This window comes from Patagioenas fasciata, chromosome 5 (assembly GCF_037038585.1).
Source record: "Patagioenas fasciata isolate bPatFas1 chromosome 5, bPatFas1.hap1, whole genome shotgun sequence".
NCBI lineage: Eukaryota > Metazoa > Chordata > Aves > Columbiformes > Columbidae > Patagioenas > Patagioenas fasciata.
This window is the reverse complement of record NC_092524.1, coordinates 4,732,170-4,759,434: the sequence shown is the minus strand read 5'-3', so window position 1 is coordinate 4,759,434 and position 27,265 is coordinate 4,732,170. Positions and strand designations below refer to the sequence as shown.

Genomic DNA, 27,265 nt, shown 5'->3' with positions numbered 1-27,265 from the left:
GAGCCTGAGGCTACTTGAAGTAAAAAATATAGCAAGTAACAAGAACATATTCCCTTTTGAGCCCCAAACAGCAGCATACTTTGCAGGTTCTATTCACTCTAAAAATCTTCATTTTCCTTTCTGCTATATTATTGCAATACAGAATTACGAGGCTTTCAGCTTCTTGCAACTTCAAAACAACTCTTCCCCCTTGTGCCTCCCAAACCCTTTAATGCTTCTCTGGCTCAGCAGCACTAAGACTTGGGGACCGAAAGGCCACTTCTCATGCTGTATGTTCAGCTTTTCACAGTGGTCAAAATCCCATTTTTCCTGGACTTAACGCAAGGGCCAATAGTGCTGAGCTGTGCCTAAGGACAGCCTCACCGCTGCTATGAATATCTCAGGTCAAAGCGGCCATAAATATCAACCATTTTTCGGTGCACTCCTAAAATTCTTCCAAGTTCAATGACAGCACTCCTCTTCTCTAATTAGTGAAAATGAAGAAAGGAGAGCTAAATGTTGTTTTAGATTAGTTGCAACACTCAGAAAATAACCACTAATTTCCAGGGTGGGGAGGGAAACAACCCATAAAACAAATAAAACCCTGATTTAAGAGTTAACTATAAAGTAGATCTCCTTATACTACATGTGGCTTCTCCAAGGGGCAGCGAGTTGCATTGCTCAACTGGGAGAGCTGTCACCACAGCCAACCCGGGATGAGGAGGACAAAGCTGCTCTTTGCCCTTCTTCGTTTGAGGAATTAAGCACCTGCTGCCAGGTCCTCACACTCAGGCCTTCCTTCTCACCCCGTTAATTCACCTGTATTCCAAGTCAAGGGAAACACCACCAAAAGGAAGATGGTTGACTACAGTGCTTTTCCTGAGAGACGTGTATTCGTGTCAAACAGAAATTGAAAACAGTTTTCAACGTTCCCAGAAGATTTCCCCATCACAACTTCAGTGCCCACAACAGAACTTACCTTTTGCCTCAGCACCCTGGGCTTGGGCTGGTTTTTCTGCCAACACCGTGGAAATATTGGGCATTAAAAGACTCCTGAAAGCCAGACCAGCTGGACCTCACCTTGCAAGAGCAAACGGAGCATCTGTCCTCCCTCAGGGTCCACACCTGCCCGTTCCGCTTGAAGCCGCCTTCATGGGGACAGTCGCCAGTGCAAGATGGCCCGGACGGACAGAGGCAATCGAACCCTCCTGCCAGGTTCACGCAGGCGGAATCGTTCCAACAGGTGTGGGTCTTTAAGGCACACTCATCGATATCTGCAAAACAGCAGATTTATAATGCTTTGCACATCTATTTTTTTATCACAGGGAAAATTTCGTTTCTGTATTAAATAACTACCGCCCATCTGCCTTACTGGTACAAATGGGTACCTTCTTTCTGATATCGTCCATATTTACTTGCTAGACATTAAACACTAAGTTTATATATATATAGACACATATTTATATATCTATTTTTTAGGTTATTCTTCAGTGTTTGTTTTGGTTTTGTATATGATTTTGCAGTGACTGGAAACTAGTAAATAAGCAGAGTGGCTTTCTGTCAGCTAAACCATTCCCTATGCTGGATTTTACACCAAAATAGAAAGGCACTATACTTCATAAGTTCCTACCATAATCAACATTTCCCATAATAATAAAAGTGGTCAATTTTATACTTTTCCCATTGCTGGAAGGTACAAGTGAATGAAAAAAAAAAACAAAAAAGAAAGAAAGAAATCAGAAAATGAAGTTATGGAGAAAAGGTACGATTTAGCAATGACACAAAGAAATAAGTAACAAAAGAAAACCATTATACACTAGAAAAAAGGGAAATACAGTATCTTATTAAAACTGCTTTTGGAGGATAAAATATAATTATGCAATATGAATTTATCTAGGGTTTCGTGCCGTGAAAGCATGAGATTTTCAAGCACATTATGAAAAACAGGTGTTTCTTTCAGAAAATAACTTTGAGCTGCTCTTAACATATTGAGGGATTGTCCAGAGAAAATACCAGTAAATTGGTAGGTCTGTCTTGTTGCAACATGAACAATGAAACCAAAGCAACAGTGGAAGAAAGACTTGAGAAGAGAATCCTTTAGAAGCATACGATGGTTTCTATCACAAGAATTCCAGAACACTATTATATTAATTCAGAAACTACAAGGAAGAATCCTCACCATTTAAAATTAATTGATAGTGTGAAGTTTTTAACTCTTCCATATTACTCAAGAGTACTTTTAATTCCTTTCTGAAACACCACATTTAATAACTCAATAGAATTTACAAAGAAAATTACTTATAAGTCTGGTTTAGGTGGATGTGATAGCTCGTTGCCTTATGTTTTGGATGGTTGCCATGAGTTCAAAAAGCCACCTCCTCAGAAAACCAGAACTTTAAAAGATGTCAAAAATTCTCTCAATCTGTGGAAGGAAACTCAATAACAATCAAATCACTAAATTCCCTCTGACCTGGTTACTAAATTCCTAATGTCAATGGTGAAATAGTCCAGGAACAAGTGGAAATGTGGTAACGCCCTCGGATTTGATCAAATGTGAAATCAGCCGGCACAACGGAGCCAGAGGAGCAACAGCCGCTCCTCTTTGTGCCCATGGACCTGAAGGGGAGCTGGAGGCCATTCCACTGCAGAAGCTTCATCCCAGGCTAAGCTGCAGGCCAGTCCTTCCTCAGACACATTCCCAGGGGCCTGAGAGCTCGATTCAATTGCTCATCGCTCAGGCTTCCCTAAAGATGCTCTATTTTGCTGCCCTGACAATCTCAATTGCCAAGAAATAACATTATTGCTCTAATGTGTAGCTTAACAGTACTGAGTACTTGAAAGGGCCACTAAAAGGTGCTGAACTAAGAGAAATTAAAACTTGTAGTGTATTGTTTAACAAGGGCCAGAGTATCACAGGAGGTAAAAAACTATTAAGAGCAACATGAAGAGAACTATGAAGGGGTTGCTATGAAATGAATTATACCCAAACAGCTACTTTAAATAGTCTTTAACATATCTCATTTTCCTATCAACAGACTATGACTTGTATTTATCATTCGTATCTTCTTCACTATATTAAGGGCTCCTTGAATAACATACATATCATACATATATGTGTGTGTATATATATATGTGTATATATATATATATATATATATGTGATGTAGCAGGATAATGGTGCAAATTAGAAGGGTTGCTCTCACAGTTCAAAACTAAAAGGATTTCACAGATGAATATAAAGCCATATTGCCTACGGAGTTCCATGTAATTGCTTTACTTATGACACAGAAATCTAATTCTGTTTCCATGTAATTTAACAGATTTATGGAAAGCCAGATGTTAGCAATTACTAGAAACTAACATTATTCATATTCTCAGTAGCACAGACCTGTTCACACTGCACAAAGCCAACTTAATCTGTTATCCATATCCAAAAGGGAAGAACACCCTATTTACGAACTGCTACTGCTGTTCTCCATTTAGCACACATAAAAAGGATGCTCCCATTAAGAGCAGCCCAAACTGGTAAATGGGACATTCCTGACAAAGAAACCAATCAAGCAGAGCTGAGTAACATAGCGTGAACATAAATTCCTAATTGCTACTCAGTTTGCTCATTTTTTTTTCCGTTCTTTATGCAAATGATGGTTTCTTATTATGTTATGGCATTTATTATTTTAAAGTTGTAGTCATTAATCAAATACAAAAGGCTGGGATACTGCACTTACTGCCAGCTGAACTTTTAATAGAGCTAATTTTCCGAGAACATCCCTTTGGCAGTTTTTTCTTGTCGCTGATTGCATTTCTAAAAGCCAGAACAAACAGCCGATGTCCCCAGTCTCTTGAGGAAAATAAGTTATAAACCTAACAAGTTTTTGTCCCTCTCACTCTTCCATCCTCAAACCAGATGGGGAGAGGGAAGAAAAGAATCCCCTGACAAAAACTCCCTTATTGTCGGTCCCCAGTTAGCTTGAGAAAGTATTTCACTGTAATGGATATCATATGAACTTGCTCATATTGATACGAGATCAACATGTAGATAGCTATGCAAAACACTGAAGAAAATATTCATATTTGGTGTGAAATTTCTCTTAAGAACTGGAATTAATGTGTCTACTTAGGTGTTGAAATATTAGCCTAGTTTAAAATTCTGAACATGTCCAAAACAATCTTTTAATGAATATGAAAATTCTATTATAAGACTCTTGCATATAGATTATTTTTATATTATTCAAATCCTTGCTCCTCTCAAATCCCCCACACTCCCATCAGGTTTCATTTCCTTTTCCACAACTGCTCTCAGAAGATGGGGGCCCAAAACTGGAATGTTTAATGACGGCCAAGGCAAAACTCCACACAAATTTCCCACTACAACGACACTAGGTAGGAAGAAGATGAAATACTCATTTATAAATCAAGCAGCTTTGAAGAACAATGGACAAGTACATATATGAAACAGCAAGGAGGCTCCACAGTCTTTCCATGCATATGACACAAGAACAAGACCTCTGTCTTGATTTTGGGGGGATTAGTTCATGTATCCTGTCAGCCTGTGAAAACTCATATTCAGCCCTGAAATAGGACTTTGCAATCTTATTAATTATATTGAGATAATGTGTGGCAGACTACTAATTAATCCAAGTAAAAGTGGCAGAGCTTTACTTGCCCCCTCCACACAGTTCCTTTTCAAGGAAATATAAGAATACAGTAGAAATAACCATAATCAGAATCTTGCTGGTAACGCTAACCTTATGCTATTTTCTATCAACAGCCTACAGCTGACAGCAAAGTGACTGTTTCCAAGCCACGTCGCCTCAGATATTGCACAGGACTATGGTAGAACTGATCTTCACTCTTCAAACACCCCTAATCTCTGCTGCTTTAAGCCGATGTACAGCAACAAGTACCTGATTATATTAATTTTAGCCACATTGCAACTTAGTCACGCTTTGTGGATGGGAAAAGAAAGAAAACCAACCACCCAAGACGTGCTCATTTCCCAGTATACTCTCAAAATATATAAATACAGTTTGGTAATGTGGGCAGAAAAGAAATCAGAATCAAAATGGAACAGAATAATCCCCCGAGATGCAATTTCCTTTTCCATCCTTTTTGGCTGTAAGGAGAAGTAATTTGCCTCAGATATCATGAGAGGTCCCATGGCCACGGTATTTGAATGGGGTAGAAGACAAGCATGACTGTACATATCAACACAAGTTCATTAACTTGGCTACACTGAAATTTTAAACCAATCCCCAGCTACTTCATTTCTTCTTTTCAAGGCTATTCAGGTTTTAAGGGTATGACATTTCTATAGCACCTTAATAAATGTGTGCAAGCAAGTCATGCAGAGTGCTGCTCTGTAATATCATGATAAGCTGTAGCAGAAGAAAGAATCCTACTAATGTGCTAATTTTAACTGTTATGGTACATTAAACCATTACAGTGTAACGTTAACGTGAAAAATGTATGCTGGGCTCCCAAAGCAATGTATGTACAAGTTAACTAAACACTGTTTTGACATATCATTTTTCACAGGCAACTTGCTACTTAATGTATTTGCCTTCTTTCTAAATCAAAGTGACTGGGACTCATCTTTGAAGAAAAACCAAAACACTAAACAGATACATTTTTAGTTAGAAAATATTTTATGATAGTACTTTTGTTCTACAGAGACATAATGGTCTATTAAAGAACATCACATAGTAAATTAGTTTCTGAATACAGGATTTACTAATGCTTTCTAGAAAAATAGAAATGACTAAACACAATTACTTTGAAGACATGCAATGCAACTTTCTTTCAGAATACAAGAATCGGAAGTTACTAAATAGAAAGTAAGCAAGATAATTTCTATTTTGCAGGATAAAATCCACAGACACTGACTGTGATATTATGAGCAGGTTCTAGAGTTGGTGTTGGATACTCTGTTCCACACACAAGCCTTTCTGTCTGTGTCCCACTTCTCAAAGCACAGATAGAAAAGCAGTTCTCAGGCATATAAGAAGATTTTCAAAGGAGGAGTCTGGCTCTTTGTGTGTCACAGAAAGGGGCCAAAAGTAACAAAGAACAGACCTCATTTTCTCTGACTTTCTAATCCAGGTAACAGCCAACACCGCGGCACACTATGGAGTGTATGAAAGCTTCAGGAAGTGATTTTAAACCAAATTTACCCCTCACCCTGGAGCATTGTTGCACCCACCATCTGTGGGCACCCGACACACGGGGAGTTTTCTCTCTCACACTGCTACTCTGACCTTTTTTCCAGCCTTTACTTCCCCACTAACCCAGCAGCGAGGTTTAGCTATGCAACCCTTCAGGATAAAAACTGGGGTGAATCCCATGGGGTTTTGGTTGGAGGAAGATCTGTGTCAAGCTTTGCTACAAAATGTGCACAATTCTTAAAAAATAATAACAAAAAAAATCAACAACTGACAGGGACTGCTGCCTTGGTTTTTCTTCCTCCTGTGCTTGCAAGTCACAATGTAGAAGACTCAGAAACACGAAACATCATGGAAAAAACAGAATGAAGAATCTTGCGTGCCAAGGTCTGAACAGCTCTCTCCACAGCAGAAATATCTCACTTAGAGATGGAGATTTAGAAGTATAATTTCATTTGCTTTTATTTTTCTGCTGTAGGTGGGAATGAACTTTGAGGGATATTATTAATTTCCCAGAATCCAGCATTTCTTTGCTAGTTTTCCCCTTCTTTTTTGTTCTGGTAATCTTAAACGTTACCACTGAAAATTCAGTGCTGAGAATTTATTCAGTAGTTATCTTATGACAAGAACTATTTGGCAACAGGTACTTAGCGCAGGGAAAAAACAACATATACCAGTTGCTTCAAGATGGTAGATGGTAGTTAATACTGGGATATGTATCATATGACAACTCATAGTTCTCTCTAAAGTGGTTTTGTTTGTTTACTGTAAAGTGTAGCAAAGCTTTTATTAAAATAAAAAAGGTAAAACACAACACAGCAACTGTAGCCTAACAAGTTTTAATTGCCAAGCAAACTTTGGTAGCAACTTAGTATAGCAATTGCCTTTTGTCTGCAAGCAGTATTCTTAATAACATATTGTGAAAGGCCAGTGCCTCATAAAAATGCTACCGCTGGAAATTAAATTACAATTTCTTAATTTGAGCCTGCTCACCATCACCTTATGAAGCTGACATCTTTGATAAAAGCATGCCCATGGAAATATATTACCTTTACAAAGCTGCCTTTGGTTGATATTTTAAGCAATAAAAGAGTTTTCCCAAGCTTGAAGTGGCCTGGCTAAGTCATACATCCTTATTACCCAAGCTCTGGTGCAATGCTATGACCTTCCCCGCCACATCCATTGATTTACACATTTGTCCCTTGCCAGGTGACAAACTCCACTGTTTTCTCCTAGCCAAGGAGAATAAAGCTTTTAGAAGCACTGAGGTATCACGGCGCTTCTCAAATCGATGTTATTTTTTCAAAACGTTCTGCAACACTGCAGAGACACTGCAAGCAATGACTCAGCTCCAGAACCACCTACACACGAACGGGGGGAGAGGGGTCAACCACCAGGTACACAAATGCATCCAGCAAAAGCCACCAGCTGCCCCAGCTTTGTGCAATCTGTCAGAGCTGAGTCTTCCCTCCCACTGCCTTCTGATTTTCAAATATTATTATTTTGAGGGGGAAGGTTAATTTATTTAATTTACGTTCTTAGCCTATTTATTATTCTCCGAGTTTTGTCCTTCATGGATAAAGAAGAAACATTTCAAAACATACTGAGAGGCAATGGCCCAAATCCGCCTCAGGTACACCCCAGGATTTCACAGTATGCAGACTGAAAGTATTCCAGGACAAAATGCTGTTGCTAAGCAGATGTACCCTCTTTTATCTGAAATAGAGTGAATGGCTCTGGCCCTGACTCTAAATACTCCACCATGCAAACAAGCACTTCAACGTGATGAAAGTCAGTGTTCAAGAAACCGAGTCTAAGCTGGAACGTGTACAGTGTTATCTGTCATTTTAACCAATTCTAAGTTGCACTTTAAAATAAACACCATGGTTTGAAACTTGTCAATACAAGTTTAGCAGAATCTTCTGATTCATTTTTAATTGGCTAACCAGTATAAGGGAATATAATAAACTGGTTTACTCTCTTCCTCGCTGGTACCCTGCAGCAGATGGTTGAGGAGAGCTATCTCGTTAAAATAACCCTGCTAATTTCACATTCTGTTTACAACTTGTGTATGGCAAGATGAGCCCCGCACCTCACCAACTTCCAACACGCTGCGCAGGTCCAAACGAGGGCAGTTTGTTTGCACAAAAACTTCAGTCTCCACAGAATACAGAGTATTTTGGGCTCCTTTGTGCTGTCAGGTAGCCAAGCGCCCTTCCCTTTAATAGCGATATGAGCAATGGTGACTTTTTCAGCAACTGAACCAGCTGCTGAAAACAAGTCTTGTTTATGTGGTGGTCTTTTCTGTAGACCACCCTGAGCATTAGGTGTTCCTAGACCTAAACCAGCAAGATAAGCTCAGCCTGACAAGGTATGGGGGACCCGGAGTGCTGCAAATGCCCCTCGCCCCCAGTTGCAATCAGGGTTTTTCGAAGATTATGTCCTGTTGCTTTGATTTCTCCTAAAGCAAATATTTTCAACATTGCTCTGTCCCATCACTCCTTTCACAGTATTTAAATAAACCAGAGGAAAACTCTTAACGTTTGGGAATCTGTGATTTTACTGAGCTCCAAACCAGCTTAGGACAATGTGTAAGAAGCTAACATAGCTGGACAACCTACAAAATATTGGGTTTGAAAATAATTATCGCTGCATTTTAAAATCACGATGCTAGCTTATCCCAAGGACTTCTGACAGCCAAACTTTGTGAAAGATGGGAATTTTTGTTACAAGTTACAAATAAATGTATGTATTTTCAGTACAAATTTTTATTTTAACTGTAGTTGTATAGTTTAACTCTTTTAGAAAGAGCTCTTCACACTTATGGACATGATAAAGGAAACTTACAGTGTTTATTTAAAAAAAAAAGTGTCTTTCACAGAAGCAGCAGAAAAGCTTCTATAGAAAATTCATAGAACTGAGTAGGGATGAATTAACTGAAATTGCAAAGAAAGGACATAAAACTAGGAGAAACTGATCTGTATGTAGTACTATGAGAAGCTGATCTGTATCTCTATAGAAGCTAAAATGAGATCCTTTCTAAACAGCTTTGAACTCATCTGATAAAATACCCACACCTTCTAAAACCTCCTCTCCATTCATGCTGTTAGGGTCTTGTTCTGCAAACATGGTGCGTAAAGAGCTTGATGCTATTTGCGTAATTCTAAAAATAAAATGATGGAGATGCCAAACAATGGAAAAACAAACAAATCAAAGCAACACAGCTATAGCCCAAATGTTTTCCCACGTCACTCTGGTGAAATTTGAAAACTGAAACCCAACTCTTCCCCTCTTGTGGCCTATTACACTCCCCAGAAAGCCTACTTGACTTCAGGTTTTGCAGCAACTTATTATGATAAATGGCTAAGGGCAGTAAGTCACACTTTGGATCTCCAAGTGCCTCCCTCCTGTAATAACCACTCAAAGACGCGACGCATCTTGAACCAGCACCCGCACCGCGCGGCCGGGGATGCCGACAAACACAGACACGCTCGCTTGCGTTCTCATTTGAGCCGTAAGCACAGCCACTGCTCAGGACAGCGGCTCAGTAGTCACTTTATAACACCATGCAGGAGGAGGAGGGAACAAAAAAAAAGCGCTATGGTGATCATTGCTTACCAACACAGGACTCCCCGGAAAGAGAATAGCTTCCATTGTCATGGAAACCGCTTCTGCACTCACAGTGGTACCACCCTGGGAGGTTAACACAGCGTGAATGGTTGTGACACTCAATGATCCCCTCTGCACACTCATCAATATCTGCCTCAGAGAAAAACACAAGCCAGCCAGGAAATTAATTTCCTTTGACACCAATGCTTTAGGTTTGTTTTTTGTTGTTGTTAGGTGCTTTTTTAAAAAATCTTAATCTTCATTTAATAGATAGATTAAGGTTTATTACGGTTCCCAACAACAGACATTTAAAACATGACTCACATAACAATAAAAAAGAACAATTACACATCATGGAATTTGCCACACACCAGCCATTTGTTTATACCGTGATTTGTTTAGAAATGCAAACATGCAGATATTTTTTTGCTCTTTGTTTTTAACTCAGAATTAATTTATCTGTGCATATAAAGCATCGCAGGGCAGGTTCTCCAGTTTCGGCAGGTTCCTGAAATAATCCTGCTTTACAAACTGCACGTCCCAGGACACCTTGGGAAAAAAGAGCATTTTCTTCAGGATTTGTTTTGAGCGTTCAGCTGTGATATTCGCAGCTACTGAGCACTTAAGGTGCCCAGAACACTTTGCAAACAATACTCAATCTCTTTCATTTATATGATCAAAAGAAACACCTCATATATGTATAATAGTGTGTGACAAACAGGGAAAGCAATCCATGTTTCAGCTGCAATCAAACAGGTAGCTGGACAAGAGTGAAGCAAATGACAGCAAGTCTGTAGCAATGGAAAAGTATAGCAAGATGAAAACCCCGCGCAGTTTCGATAAATATGCTGGTTTTAGAACGGATTTTTTTAAAGATTTCTGGAATATGGTTAATAGAGACCTTATAATTGTCAGCAATCTTGGTTAATCACGGCTGGCACCTGGCTGCTTCTCCCCTTTGAGCACTTTTCTGCACATTTTGTAGGGTTATAATTAAAATTAGCAAATTAATTATATGTTAACCTTGCAGTAATTTAAGGAGCTATTATATTTGCATTCCTCTGTTTCGCTCAAGCTAATTTTTTTATAAATCTTGGACAGTTTTCAAGTGGGTACCTTATCAATTAAAATCAATCTCAGATTATCCACAAATATTAACAGTTTTCACCCACTGAGATCTTTTTTTACTTGGCAATCAGCACATTTAAAAGATGCATAAGATTGTGTACACCAAACACACAATTTTGGGGGAAAATAGGTTCTGAAACTGCCTTTAGTTCTGCAAGCAAAGTACAAATGTCTCATGAACATGATGCAAGACTGAGTTAAGGTTATTAAGTAACCACAAAGTGTAGCTTTTGCCTCAATTTACAAAATATATAGTTTAATGGACTGCAGTGAAGTCACATTGATATACGTTGAAATTGATTTGAATGAAGTATCCTTCAGTACAGGTCAATTTTCTTAAAACTTAGAAACAATACCATAGAAAAGTTCAATTTTTCCTCATTTAAGTAGTAATACTTATTCTTGTTGAAATACAGCTTTGAAACCTAAACAAATGCCTTCTTCCAGTTTTTTTGTTCACCCTCACTAAATAATGAAGAAAATTATCTACATAACAGGGCTATAATTACTATTTATTTCTAGCTTTATCCAGCTTCCATCTAACGATAGCGTCATTTTTTTTAATGCGTTAAAATCTGTCACTGCTGCCACCTTTGCTGTACTTTTTATTTTGCAGAAGCTAATTTTAGTGTTAAAACACTGTGCAGATCTAGCTGTCCATCAACCAGGAGTGCTGCTTGCAAACTCCGACGCTTCCAATTCATTACAGCAAATGGAATTTATAACCATGATCTTTTCGCATGTCATGGCTGATGGAACAAGTTTAATCCCATTTGGAAAGTGAACGACTTTGCTATCACGGGTCAACTGCAAATGAATCCTTCTTGCTTTCTTCTCCTTCCCAGTGTGGAATCAGAGAACGTTCCTGTTTAAAGATTGCTTCCTCGGGTCAGTCCTGGCCCGGACCTCTATCCATTTCATTTTACATTTTTAATTTACAAAATCAATGGAGTTTTCCTAAAGTTCATTTCTAAACTTGAGCCCTTCTGAAAGTGCATTTGATTTAGGCTCATGGTATAGGATTGATTGGCAGATTGCTTTTCAGAAAGCCTGTCTGCCAGGATACTAAAACTAAGCAGCAGTTTACTTAATGGAAGAAGAAGAACGTATGAGTCTATAAATTACACCAGAAAAGTAAAACAAGACCTAGAACTACTTCAAAACTAGATGACTTCATTGTGGCAGTACCAAACCTGTCTCTAGCTTTTCTCCACTGATGTTTAGGGAGACACAAACATATTTCTTACACCAGCAGAGCTGGGAAAATAGGACTCGCTTTTAGTTGTGTAGATTCTTGCTTTACATCCTCCATCTACTTAAACCAGTGGAGTTCCACCAGCGCTGCCCTGTGCCAGGGGCAGCGGGCAAGGAAAAAGGGGATGGTATGCGGGTTGCTTTTGGAAAATCTTTCACAGAAGACACCATTGATGCAGAAAAAAAATAGTTAAAAAAAAAATCTATCCATCTATCTATCCATCCATCCATCCATCCATCCATCCATCCATCCATCCATCCATCCATCCATCCATCTATCAAGCTCTGCTCCCTCCTACTACGTCTCCTCTCCCAGAGCCATCTCCAGTTTGCAGAAGATGCCCTGCGTCTCTTCTTTCTGGGTTAAACTGAGCCCAGCCTGCTCCTCAGGTTAAACTGAGCCCAGGTGCAGGGAGGGGAATGGAGAAGCATCTCTTCCTCTGCGGCTGCAGCATGTCAGTGTTTCTTCGGCAACAGGTCATTAGCAGCACCGTGTAATACAAAATGCATGAAGAGGGGGTGTATAAACAGGGAAAACCATTAGCAGCTTCTCCATTTGTCGAATACATTGCTGTTTCTTATTCCCATGCTTAAAATGACGTATGTAAAGAGAAAAAGGGAAGAAAATATTATGATTAGGTCTGTAAGCTCCTCCTGTGGTCTTGTGCTTTACTTGTAGCAGATGTATAAACATAGCTCTGCAGGTATAGGAAAATATTACGGATTTGGTTTAGAAATTCAGAATGATTTAAGAGGCTTGTAATACCAAGAGGGAACCTCAAATAGCAGCTTTATAAAATGGTGTGTCATATACCGTGACGTTACTTAGTTCATTTAATAGATCATTTCCACTTGGATGTACTGTGGCTTTTGAAAACACTTGTTTGAGGATTTTTTTCTGCATAGGAAGATGTTGCTGTAGATAATGACCAGTTCAGGGAATTAGAATCAATTCACTTTTCTTCATCTTAGCTTTTCCATCTTCTTTAGATCCTAACACTTCCTTTGCATACTTGCCTCAGAATGAATAGCTTTCTTTTCAAGCCTGGTTTGGGGTTTTACTATAGAATCTGAGGTATACAGGCACTATTTCTGTGTATGTTTTGTTTGTGCATACGCTTACCAGAATATACTATAGAAACATTCTTCATAAAGTTATGTTAAGCTGAAATGAAGCGTATACCTCGGACCTGAGAGTCAAAACAATACAAGAATTAAAATCATTCTTCAAAGGAGCACAGAAACACAGGCTCAGAAATTCTGTAATGACTTGGGCCAAAGGAAACAAGGGTTGGACATTTTTCGGCTGAGCAATGCTCAGAGAGTCGGTGAAAACACGTTCACCGACTCACAAATTTGCATGGGCTTCCTGTATATTTGTCTTAATAGCTATATAGTCTAAACCAGACTGCTTGTGAGAAACAGCCAACTTAATACTTCCTCGGGAACCAAAAATTTCCCATCAACTTAGTTGGCCTCTGTAGTCTTCACCTAAATATCTGCACTATCTTTGCATTAAATGTAACACTTTTTGTTTCTAGCCATAATTCAACATAAGGCACCGCTGCTCTCACCCCTGTAGAACTACTTTGGCAGTTTTTTCATTCTTACAGCAGTTATGTTAAAGGAAATCCTGTGCAGACCGTTCCATTGCCTGCTTTTACCCCACTCAGTTATTTGATTGTCAATAGTACAGATTTGTTAATGGATCTGGCAACACTCCGCTATAATGGCACATCTTTCTAGTGTAGAATAAAGGCACCAGTTGGTTTTAAATAAGCTCTTGCAGGATGTTAATCCTGTCCTTTAAGGACAGGTCTGTAATTTTTACTTTTAGCATCTCAGCTTCTTGCATTATTCATAAAGGTATTTATGTAGACAAGATAAATAGCATAATTTACCTCAAAATAAAACACAATGGCTTCAGAACCCAGTGAAAAAGTAAAATTAAAATAATTCAATCTTTTCTAACGCCTCATCACATTTAAGTCACTGTGTGATAATAGTGAAAGGAAAACTGTTCAGTGTCATGTAGTAGCTAGCAATCTACAGTTTCAATGAGACCGAAGAGTTTTATTATTAAAGTGTCTGTTCATCAAACTCTTACTGTGCTCTATTAAAAAAAAAAAATATATATAAGATCCTTATCTTTAGCTCTCTGTTGATCAGGAGGCCAATAAGCAGGAAAAGCTTGTACTAATAAGAAAGGATCACACAGGTCTTGAGCTTTCTGAATTAAAATTGTACCCCGACAGTTAACTCCGCTAGTTCCAGAGCAATTACAGCTTTGTTTTCCACCTTGTTCTTCAACATAAAAACACCAGAAAAAATCCACCCAGTCAACTGAGGCATAAGTTCTATGCAATGTACAGCTTCTCTGCATCTCACACGAGCATCACTTCTGTGAGACAGAGCGAGCAAGGAAGGGACGTCGGTGACAGCACTATGCAAACAGCTTCCCCGCTGCAAAGGAGCCATTCAGCTACTTCAAATAAACCCTGAAAGCAGACACAACTACTTTGGATGAGCAGAGATGAAAACATTCTCTCCCACCTGCCTACGTTTATGCCAAATTCAGTTGATGTAAGCAAATAATAATTCTCCTGTTCTACAGAAACTTATACAAAGGCTGGATTTTATCCTTTATTATTCACTCTTACATCAGCTCTGCTATTTCACCTCTACATTAGCTTTGACAGTTCACAATGGTTATCCAGAAGGGCCTGCATTTATTTTTAAACATATGCAAAACAAAGCAGAAATCCATGGACGACGGCCATCCTTAAAGTCTGCCAGACCTTCTCAGTGCAAGGTAGGAAAAGCTACAGCACTCCGACCTTGTCACAGGTTTACAACCCAGCATGTTCAGAATACCAACGATCCAGCAACAGCACAGCAATATATCTATTAAGCAAATGGTGACTTAGAAGAACACAGATAACTGTATAATTTACTTATATTCAAATAATGATTCATGGCTGCTGCTCAACCTTATGCGGCCAGTTTATTCTTAAGACTACAGAGATACTAAAAATCAGAAAGGACAGGAAAGATTTATGTCTGAGCCTTATCTATTGACATTTTTAATCATCAGTTCCTTGCTTCATAGCTTGAAGTGTCTCCCTCTCTAACAGTAGCAGACATTGGATTAACTGCTTAGGAAATTTTTCCTTGACATTTAGCCTCTTTTTTAATTACTTTCATTTTAACTCATTAGGAGATTTTGGGCAAACAATCAGCACCAAATAACATATTCCTCTCCCCTCAGCCGTCACGTGTGTTTCGACACACTGATTTTAATTGCGTTATATTTATATTGGCCTCTGCAGCTACTTCTCAGGCAGTTTTGCTGGAATAAGACGTACAGGCTTGGGTCCATTTTTCTATTTTGAGGACACAGCCGTAAACCATAAAACTTTATATTTGTTGAGATAGTTAATACAACTCCAATTCATGAATAATCAAACCCACGCAACAGTTTAATGGTACTAAATAGCTTTCAGGGATGAAAGGTGTGCCCACCAGTTATTATAATTAAAGAACAGCTGCAATATGCTTTATTGTGTAATTCTGGATTGGTGTTATCAAGATTTTTAATCATCTGAAACCCATGTTCAAATTTAGAATGATGAGTTTAACAAGAACAAATGGAATTAAATTGGTATCAGAATAATAACCCAGACTAGTTGTACCAGCAATTTTTAAGATTAATTCTTTTAATATATAACATCTAATTTACTGAAATTAATTTTTAACACACACTCCAAGATGATGTCTTTATCAGTTTAGTGCATGTCTCTCTTATACCCTCATCTTTGTCTATTTGTATGCTAAATATGCAGCACACTTGAAGTATGAAACCTAAAGGTCCTGGATGGTTCAAATAAATAGCATTTTACAACACTGGAGCTGAAACAAGAGTTTTTCATTCTCATATTTAAAGATCGCTGGGTGGTGTAGGAAATAAGGATTGCAGCCAGACTGCTCAACGGAAAGCATGGCAGGAATATACTAAGCAGGGTGAAGAACCATTTGATATTTATTATTACGTTTGACTTCCTATTGCAAACAGGATTTTAATTATCACTCCATGAGCCAGAAACAAACTGACTTCACAATTAGTAGGTTAAGTTTCAAACTGAGGCCGTGACTTGCTGGCAAATTGGAGGCCTATGGTCAACATGTCTCTCAAATTACATTATTCTGAGAACAGCAGGGCTATTAGCCCAATGGTTATTGTATTTTGGCTCTTCCCACGCCTTGGAAAATGCTGCCAGCATACTCCATGCAGCTGGCTTGGAGGGACGTGTGGGGAACAACTGACCGTTGACTCACAATGTCAGGACACAAGTTGAGTTCCTTGCCTACCAGCACCTCGGACCTGCTGGCACTGTCCCACAGTCCCCCACAAATGCTCCTCTCGTGCTCTTTTGACATTATGTTCTTCCTAAATGTACCAGAGCACTTTGTCAGGACCCCAAATTTGGGTTTTTTTCCACCTATTTAGGTAAAAATAGTGTGTGGTCTCCACGCTAAGGTTACCCATTTAAATCAATCTGGTAGCACTTCTGCACAGAGACTCAACTGCAGACTGCTAGTAAAGTGCTTTTCATTTGATTTCTTTATATCATTTGCTACAGTAGAATAGAGAGAGATCATGTGCAATTTACAGGTGAGATAACTAAGGCAGAGAGATACAACAAATTGCCCAAAGTTGCCCAAAGTCAATGTGCGAGAAGCTCCTCAATTTTGTAATTCCAGCCCACTATCCTATCATTCAGGTCACCATTTCTCTATTCCCTACAAAAATGTTCTCAAATAACCAGGTAGGGGCAAGGCCATCCTTCACTCCCCGCATGACATGGGCTTTATTTTTGCAGAGTGTTCAGTATCTTCATCCCTGTTTACTAATTCAATTAAATTGTGATACTGGAGTTGTATCTGCATATATTATACATGAGCAGCTATTCAGAATGTTAGATACGCATACTAGAATAAAATGAGAGAACAAGATCAACAGGAGAGGTCTATTGTGTCAACAGGCTGCAATCAATGAAGCCCTCAGCACACAGAGGTATACTGCTATACAGCTAAGATTATGCAAATTTAAACAAAAAATCAAATCCATCCCTAACAACACAGTATTTTTATGCACAAAGCTGCTTTAAGCCAGTTCAAAGCATAACTGCTGCAAATTCAGATTCACTTAATTTAAAATGACTAGTAAGACCATACTAAAAACATATTACAGATTGCAGAATTACATTTCAGCAAATCCGCATGGCAAAATGCATTAAGTATCTGATTAAATGATTAATATATCCATGAGAATAAAAATATTTTTGACAATTGATTTTGACATCCTGCACTTAAAGAGCTGCACATTTTCTTGCCAAGATCACAAAATTTAAGAAGAAAGATCTAATGGGGATATATGTTCAAACAAAACAGTTGATGGGGGCCAACCAGCTATGCAGAAGTGGAGCTGGGAGTCCCAGTGGACACCAAGTTGAATGTGAACCTGCAATGTGACTGTGCTAAAGGTCAGTGGTCTCTTCAGTATTGCAACAGGTTGAGGGAAATGGTCCTTCACCTCTGCCCAGCGCTGGTGAGGCCACAGCTGGAGTGCTGGGTCCAGTTCTGGCCTCCCCAGTACACGAGAGAGACAAGGTCATACTGAAGATAATTCAGTGAAGAGCCACAAGGATGAGTAAGGGTCTGGAGTACATCATATATGAGGAATAGCTGCGAGAGCTGGGACTGTTTAGCCTAGAGAAGACTCGGGGGTGGATCTTACCAATTCATATAAATACCCAAAGGCAGGGTACAAAGAGGATGGAACAAGGTTCTTTTCAGTGGTGCCCAGTGACGGGACCAGAGGCCACAGGCACAAACTGAGGCACAAGAGTTCCCTTGTGAACATCAGGAAACGCTTTTTTACTGTAAGAGTGACTAAGCACTGGCACGAGTTTCCCAGGGAGATGTTGCAATTTCCATCCTTGGAGGTATTCAAAAGCATCTGGACATGTCTCTGGGCAACTGGCTCTAGATGGCCTTGCCTGAGCAGTGGGCTTGGACAAGGTGACCTCCAGAGGTCCCTTCCAACCTCAACCACCCTGTCATTTTCTGATGCTGTTTCAGAAGGGATGCTCACTCCAAAGAAAACTGCTGAAGTAAACTGGATGCAGGGTGAAAATAGGTTCATCAGAGTTACAAAATATGATGGTAACCTCATAAAACAGAACGCCAAAAACCAGCATTCTCTACCCAACGTACCAATTGTGCATTGCACAAAAAGAATCGCTCAAATGACACTGGCTTTATATATAAAAGCTTCATTGATGAGCCTTAACATTATTATCCAGTGCTAGCAGACTACTTCATGCACAGTGTTTAGGCACATAACGAATATATCACTCTATATAGCACTTGAAATGTTAGCGCAAAGTTCAACATCAAAAAGCCATAAATAGCCTATTATCTAGCGCATCCTGTGACAGAGAATAAATGCTCCCTACTATATGTTTTTCAGTCATTTGCCTCAACCAATTTTCAAATGACTCACATGATGAGTCTCCCTTCATTTCATTGGGAAGATTACACTGCAGCACAACAGTCCACAATGCTAGGAAGTTCTTTAGATTAGTTTTGAGCCCTTCTGTAATCGAATATGGTTCAGAGAAAATAACACTTGTCAAAACAATTTCATTGCTAACAGGAGGCAGCAGCTGATGAGGAAATTATAAAAAGTACATTTTCTTCACTGTGGCTGGGGCAGGAGAGTGTTGGCCATTCTCCTTAAAATTCCCATGTAAAATTCCCGTGTCAAAGGGCACAAAAAGCAAGGTCAAATCGCAGGTTTAGATTATAATAACGTGCACACCCTATAGCACTCCTGAGAGTTTAATAATAATGGGAAATATTCTCAATTAGCTTTTTTTCAAATCTTGAAATGATTAACAGCTTCAGAAAAGCATTTTCATTCATACAGTAATAAACTCTCCCAAGGAAGCAAATCCCCAAACAAGCAGTGTAAAAAGAGCTCTTGAAATTGTAAGCAGAATAATGTAAAGCTCTCTCCATCCTGAATTAGGGAAAAAATGGTTCAGGAAGTGCTGATCAACACAATGCAAATGATAAAAATGTGTATTTTCAGAGAACGTACAAACACAGTTTCATAAAAAGAATTAAATTTGCAGTGGGTCTTCCACACAGTGAGCTGGGTTGTAACTACTCGTGCAATGGAAGATCCCCATCCACCTTGAAATATATATATATATTTAATTCTGATAATACGAAGGGTACACATAAAGACCATAAACAAAAAAAAAATATCAAATAAGAAGACTGAAAGGATTAAGATGAGAAATCAAGACTCTTGCATCACTTTGCCTATCTCCTTTTGTTTCTAATACAAGTCAAATCCATTCTTTGAGTGTGCTTCAACTTTCTCCAGTCCCCCCACCTTCCATCTGTCCCCCCGCCACTGAAGTTACATTTACCCACATTCCGAACTCCATCACGTCATATGTGCGTTCATAAAAAACAGTTTGCTGTTGTAATTTCCCATGCACAACTGAGTAAGTTCAAGGAACCTGAAAAAGAGCACTTTCCCACCTGACTGAGGATGCTCAACATTTGTCCTGTGCATCCTCACTGGTTAATGAGCTGAGATACAGACTTTCCAAAGGCAACACTCACTGCTTAATATCTTCTGTTTTCTTAAATCAACTTCAGTCAGAATTCATTTGAAGGTTAAACTTAGTTGTTCTATACGTTATAACACCTTTTCAAATTATAAACATTTGTATGTACTTTCAATCAAACTAAAAAAGCTCCCCTGTGGAAGATTCAAAATTCTTGGTTTCCATTACAAAAAATAGAATTAAAAGGAATCCAGAAATCTCGAAGCCCTTCTTAAAATGAACTTCCTATTTTACAAGCAGTTCTAACTGTAAGTGAAGAGAATAAAGTAAACCAGCAAGTATGAAAGCACAGTGCTGCATCCAGTAAAATCTTCCAGGTGAAAAACTGAACAAATATTCAGGATTAAAAACTTCAGTCATTACTGCTACTCTTCTTTGTGAATACTGCAATGAATATTTCCAAATAAATAAGAAGTGAGTGTTTCCTTAGCATAAAATGTGCGCTTTGAAAGCGCACGCTCTCTCTTTCATTTTTTAATTACAGACTGAATTTTTAACTCCACTAAACCATTAGTTGCAGACTTTGATCAGACCCCAGTTTTCCCAGCCTGGGCGCTGCTTCAGACATCAATAATTCCAATTAAACCAACTCTGAGATATGACTACATCATTTCACTAAGCAATTAAAAATGTGCAACTGAAATAAGTAGAAAATCCTGAAAGAAAAGCCAGGGGACTCATCAAATGTTAATAACAATAATAAGTACATTGCACTTCTACACCCTCTTTCATCCTGTGCTCTCAAAACATTTCCTAAGTATTACGCAATATTACAATACTTTGTAAGAATGTAACAATATAACAAAACTTCTCTGATTATCTAAAAGGGGGTTGATTATTCGGGATGAAGACACAGTCATCAATACGTACTGCATGAATAAGACCGCCAACACGTTAAAATCCCACATTTATCCAAATAGGTTTTCTGCCCCCCATTTCATTGAATTAACTAAGTTTTATTATACGTAAATTGAATGTAATTGCTTTTCAACAGCATTCCCAAAGTTAGGAGTTTCTTATAATGGTTGATTTTATTATTTGCACACCACAATGTAATTTACTTTCTTAAAATGCACTAACCTATACAACTGTTCTGAAAAATACTATCTGCAAAAGCTGGCATATAAAACTAGAATTTATCACACCAGAAGGACAATTTTGAACTTTGTAAAATCTCAGACTGTTACATGATCTAAATATTAGCGCATGGGGTTTTTGGGCAGTTCCAAAGACACAATGAATCTAGATGAGGATTAAAAGCAACAGCTACCGGAGGTTTAACATAGAACACACAAGCAATAGTAGCACCAATCTCGAGAATTGTCTCTCCATTTCTGTTTATTTGTAAGCAAATTTTTTTTGATACTACAGAAACCTTTAGTAGCTCTTCAGTGTATACTTCAGATAGTATGTAGATTAATGAATGAACATAAAGAATGTTATAGATTTACAAAGAGCTCTTACATGTGTGTATGCAGATACTGTATTTCAGAGCTTCGTTATCCATGAAATGAGTTTGATCTCTGGGACATGGGATACCAGAATATCAAGAATCCAAAAGAGTGAGCTCTGAAAAAAGTTGTCCTACATGTATTTATGTATTTAAGAAGAAGACTACTCTGAGGGAGGGTACAAAAACCTAAAACAAACCAACCAACCAACCCCACAACCAAACCACAACACATCAAACGAACTGAAAATGAAGCACTGCTCCCAACTATGTCTCATATCCTGAACAAGGGCAATGGCAGTGGTGATGTAACCGCAAATATCACAGGATATGAAATTCATAGGAGAAGCTTTTCCACAGTAGGAAATATGACCTAAGCCAACAAACGTTAATAGGCAGCTGAAATTATTCTTAGGGCCGCATGAAAGCACCCAATATAGAATCATAGAGTCTTTTAGGTTGGAAAAGACCTTTAAGATCAAGTCCAGCTATAAACTTCGCACTGTCGAGTCCACCACTAATCCATGTCCATGTCACAATCTTGTAAGATTTACATCACCTGAGAGTAAAAACCAGTGACTTAGGCCAGTGGTCACTCTACAATAGATGAACACTAAATACCAGTCAAGCATGCAGCGTGCAGTTGTTAAGGATCTTGGCACCACCAAAACCGGGTATAAAGGATCTGCCTTTCCAAAACAAGGTTTTCACAGATACACTGATTGTGAAATACAGCAGAGAAAAAGCAAATTGTGAGATGTGTATTTCATTTGGTTCTTAAGCCAACTTTGAGATCCTACAGACTATCGTCTAATTAATTAGATAGAGTAAAAAAGATACTTTGATTACTTAGCCTTCAGTTACATATCACCCCAAAATTCACTAGTGTTTTAGACACAAATCTCATTTTCTTCAACCTAAAGTCAAAAATATCTGTTTTTTTCCTAAGAAGAGGTCATTTGTTAGGCTCTTAGGGACATTTTCTTGGGAAAACTACCTCATTCTACAGTAACCGAAAATTCGGTCCCTGGCCTCAAGAATTTCCAGTCATCAAAATAATTCCTGTTCAAATCACATCACAGTCTACACATAGCTGTTCCAGAAATGCATCCAAATGTACATCTAAATAGTAATCCAATCCAATACGGTCACCTCCATATGGCCTCCTGTTTAGATGAGCCCTCTTGAGACATCATGTCATCAGCTGATGCATGAAATCGTTAGCAGCAATAGTGACTGTAACAGACCACGTCAGCTATGGGGAAGGACTGCACAGGACCGACGTAAGGACATCTGCTCAGCACGTTGAAGATGAATTAGAAGGTGTTGTTTGGCTTGCATGTAGGTAAAGAAGCTACTGGGGCTGTTTTGGCCTCTTCAATGGTCCAGTGGGAGACACTGGAGGGAGGGAACAGTTTGAAAGATGTGAAAACAGTGCTTCTAGCAATGCCTTAAAAGAAATATATTTTACAATAAACCCTGGCCTGCTTTTTATTGTTCTTTTACCCATTTTTATGGCTTCTTGTTTTCTTTTTCTTCCCTTTTTTTTTTTTCCTGGTATAGAATAAAAAGTTCAGGTGACAGTACAAAGAAAAGTTTAAAAAGCTGCCAATCTCAGCACAAGGAAGGATTCGATACACTGAGCAACACAACATCTTCCTTTTTGTTGGACGTGCTTTGAGGCTTTGTCCTACGCTGGGGGTTTTTTGGGTTGCTCCGACTGTTCCAGAAAAGTATTCTTTACCCTTTTCAAAGCCAAACAACCCACACATGCTCTGCTGGCAATTGCATGAACAAGCTCTGTGCCTTCTTGCACACACCAGTGATCGTTCATCCTTCATTCGAATTCTTCTTTGTAAAAGACCTCAACAACAGAGCGTTTTGGCATAGAACACCTCCATTTCTGAGATGGGACTAGAACCTTCTGAACTGCTTTAACAGCTTTCATATTTTATAGCCTTTCTCATCAAAGTTTAATTTTTTTTTCCTTCATTTATATTGCTTTAGAGTCAAAAGTGCCTCTTTTTAAGTTGTTATAGCAAAGACACAAAGTAAGAATTGGGCTTCCTGGGAAGAACTGAATATTTATGTATTTATTTTTCAGGTTCACTGTGACTCAATTCAAAAATCTTTAAAAAAAAATAAAAACTGCTTCCTCCATTAAAAGCCATTAAAAATAGCAGACAGTATACAAAGAAATCCCTTTACCAATCACTGCCAGCCCTGGAGCTATCTACAGCAATTTCGTGGCATATAGTTATGCAGGCAAGGGCAAAGAGAAAGCGTCCTTGACCAAAGACATTTCATTTACTTTGTGAAGCGTAATTTTCCAGAGAGGAATTTTTCAGGACCCTAACCCTGGCTGTGTTAATACCTTAGACCATACTGTGGAGAAAAAGTTTCGCTTCCCATCTTAAATCTGTTGTGTTTTCGCCTTTGTCTAACAACTGCAAAGGTACCATGTGTCCTCTAATGCAGTTCCCACCTTGAGGTGGAGATACAGGGACACGCTTCAGCTCCATGGACTGCACGTTCAGGAAGGAGACTCAATACCACAGATAGAGCACCACCTTCCAAATATGTCATAAAATATAAATTAAAAAGCCAAGATGGAAAACTTAGTTGTGAATTAAATTTCCATCTGTTTTGTTTTTTACTACATCAAAGTGCGTCCTGTTTGTAACAAAGGAGCAGTTCGGCACTCAGATCAAAGCATCTCCTGGCTGCGTTGAGCTGGAACTGAAGTGCCAAACCGATTCCCTGTAACACTAATAAGAAATGCTTTGATGTACGCGTGTGTTTGTGTAAAGCACTTTAGTCACTACTTAGTAGCTACCCATAATATTTTAGAAATAGATTACCCTAAACTGTTATTTCACATTATGGTATATCACTGGAAGTAACACATATCTTTACATTACCGCTACTGACGTGTCATTAAGATGGAGAAGAACGCTAAAGCAACGTTTTGAAAAACAGGCATTCCATGTGAAAGGGTATTTGGTGTGTTCATCACAGAACACTATGGAAGGGAACAATGACGGGGCCAAGAAACATCACTCAGGTACCTTCTTTGATTAAATTAGAGTCAAGGGACATGCACATCCTGAGCCAATCCTCAACGAAGACAAGGAAAAGCGTACAAAGAACTGGCCTGGAGCCTGTCCCCAGATATATCCACCAGAACACCACGGCACCATCTTCTACCCTTGGCAAATAGCATCTCCACAGGTTAAGATCAAATCATATCTGATCTCCTTCCAAAATACGCACCTACAAAAGCTTACTATAATAAAAACATACTTGTCTCATGAGGTAGCAAAGACCCACTTGTTGGCCGAGCCTCCTCTCTCCAGCACAGAGAGCAGCTCCTGCATCCCTCCCAGAGCTCCGTACGTCTTCCCAGCCCTGGGAGGCAATCAGCTCTCTCATCGGCAATCAGGGACAGCGCAGGGATGCAGGAAGGGAAACTGAGACATTCACCTGAACGCGAGTCAGCCTTGCGTCTCAGGGGAGAACGACTACCACACATGTGCAGTCATCAAATATCTTTGCTATCTCATTTTTTGTGTGTGTGCGCAAAATATTAAAAAGTCAATTTCAGGCAGCACACTAAGACTCCTGAAAATTTAATTAAAAGTAAATGCAGTGTTATAATAATTCTCCTGATTTTTTACTACTGCTTTATAGTTCCAATGACTACAGAGAAGGAGAGTAGAGTGTATTATTGTTTTAGCTCTACAGAGAATCCAGTTCTGAAACTGCTGAGAAACACGGACCATGCTGCCAGTCGCTCCTTTTAAGTTGAAACACTTTCTGTCATTTCCAAGAAAACTGAAAGGACTTTAATGTGCAATTAACCAGTTGGATTGCTCAGATTCACATTAATTATCCTTCTTATTATTCACCACTTTCTTATTTGTCTACACCGCCCTTTTTAGCATGAGAACACCAGATATTTTTCTTTGGATTTTAAAAGTCGTCTTCAGCTCTAGAGATCACAAAATTCTGCCTTTGAACAGAGTGTTATTATTTTGTGTTTTTCTCTACAACTGCATAGTTTATTTCTAAAGCTTGTGGTCTTCATTAATTTATAATTGCCTACCAATTACTATATTGATAATTAGGGATGATTTACTGATATGCATTAGTAAAAGGACAGCAAAACAGTTGTCTATTTCAATAATTGATTGAATATATATCTGAAGAGTATCAGAAGTATCTGATCTATATTCTATAGCTTGGTTGTCAAACACTGTTTTCTTTTACATCAAAAAAATTAATAAATTATATATTCTATCATTTTCTTTTGAAAAGTCATTTGAAATTTTATTTTATGAGGATTTAGAACTTCTATATTTTTATGTTTTAGATTCCTTTATAACACAGTACGCAGTCCTAGTGCTGACACACAGTATTTTCATTAGTTTCTTTTTTTTTTTTTTAATAGAATTTAGGCAGTAGCTACTTGTTATTGCTTCCCCAATTTGTACTATAATTAAATATATGCACTAGTATCACTGGAAAGCCATGAAAAGCCAACAAGAAAAACAAGATATAGTGAGTGGCTACTGCAGTTTTGATTGCTGGCTGGGGTTAAACCGCAACAATTTACAAACAGCAATGCCAAGAAATTCACAGGACAAAACACTTCAAATCATATCAAAACTTAGTTTGGGGTATGTTACCATTTTCTTTAAAAGCATAATCCAACGTCTTAGTTGCATTAACAACTTAAGTCATTCACCCAACAGGCTATAGGTGCTTGCCGTGATATACATCCCATAGACAGTGAAAAATGAGCCTGGAGCAGTGAAGGAAGCACCTCCAGTCACTTACGTTAGTGGCCCAGTCAGGACTGAAATCTATACTCTATGAATTTATTTCCTGACGGTAGACATTAAATTACACCCCTGCATGCAGCAACACTTCGTAAATGTGACAGTGTGGATCTCACTTCATATTTAATATAGAACTTTAAACTGCATTAAGCAGCCTGAACCAAATTTGCAATCCAGCAAAGACTGGATAATTTCATAGATAGAAAATAGAGTAATTTCATTCCTGCTATTTGGTACTAAATGAAATGTCTTGTGTTTTCTAGATATAAATCATTTCCTATTTGCATTATAATTGAACTATGTGACACTTTCTGCGAATAACCAAAGAACATTAGGGTGCAGTATTTTGGCCCTTCAATCTTTTGAGAAGCAAAGAGATGGAAGTAAGGTGGTCAGAGAAAGAAAGCACAAGGAAAAAAAAATGAGATCAAATGGTGAAGCTACACAAATTATGTGTGAAATTACGATAACAGTTCAGACCGGCCCCAAATAGTCTAACATTATAAAGATATATTTCCATGTATTAGTACTTCTAATAAAGAAGAAATTTCTACTCTGAAATGAGCCGAATGGTAAAACTTTGTTTAAGGATCGCCCCACACCTCACTCCTTCAGCTCCAACATCAGCAAGCTAATCCCTCTAAAAAGAAAGGAGGATGCTTTGAAATAAGAAGGAACATCCTTGCATTCCTCCCACAGCCCGCTAGGATTCTGCCAATTCAAAAAATCCTGGATTAAACAGTTCTTGTTACTGGAAGCCAGAAGTCACCTAACTCCTAAGAAAACATGTTTATTACCCTGGGCAAATCAATCTTTATCGGTTTCTGCAGTGCGGAACACCAACATCAGGAGACACGACAAGGGACCCTCCTGCAGACCCTTCCTTGGGAACAGAGAGAGACGTGCAATCCCTCAAGCACAGGGAATCATCCTGAATCAAAACTTGGAGGTTAAAAATATCATTGGTCTGCAAGACGTGTACACCCACAAATGGAAACGTTCTGCGTAATGTCTCTGATCAAAAGCAGCAGCTGCTGTTGGGTCACGGGTGGGCTTTGCCAAGAGCCCAACTCCAGGGATGGATTCTTGGAGAACTCTGGGTTAGTGTGTTGAGTCTCAATAAAACTGGTTTTGGAG

At 38.7% G+C, this 27,265-nt stretch overlaps 1 protein-coding gene across 7 annotated transcripts in view; it reads right to left on the bottom strand.

Moving 5' to 3' along the window:
• The window catches only part of NELL1 (neural EGFL like 1), a 271,852-nt gene that overhangs the window by 9,252 nt on the left and 235,335 nt on the right, over positions 1 to 27,265 (bottom strand). For 4 of the 7 annotated variants that reach the window (XM_071808817.1, XM_071808816.1, XM_071808819.1 and 1 more), the window contains 2 exons: positions 9,759 to 9,899; positions 1,060 to 1,253 (listed from right to left, as the gene is read on the bottom strand). In XM_071808817.1, coding sequence (XP_071664918.1) covers positions 1,060 to 1,253; positions 9,759 to 9,899 — 335 coding nt within the window. The remainder of the gene's footprint in view (positions 1 to 1,059; positions 1,254 to 9,758; positions 9,900 to 27,265) is intronic. The other 3 variants (XM_065839270.2, XM_071808818.1, XM_065839269.2) reach the window with 2 other exon arrangements.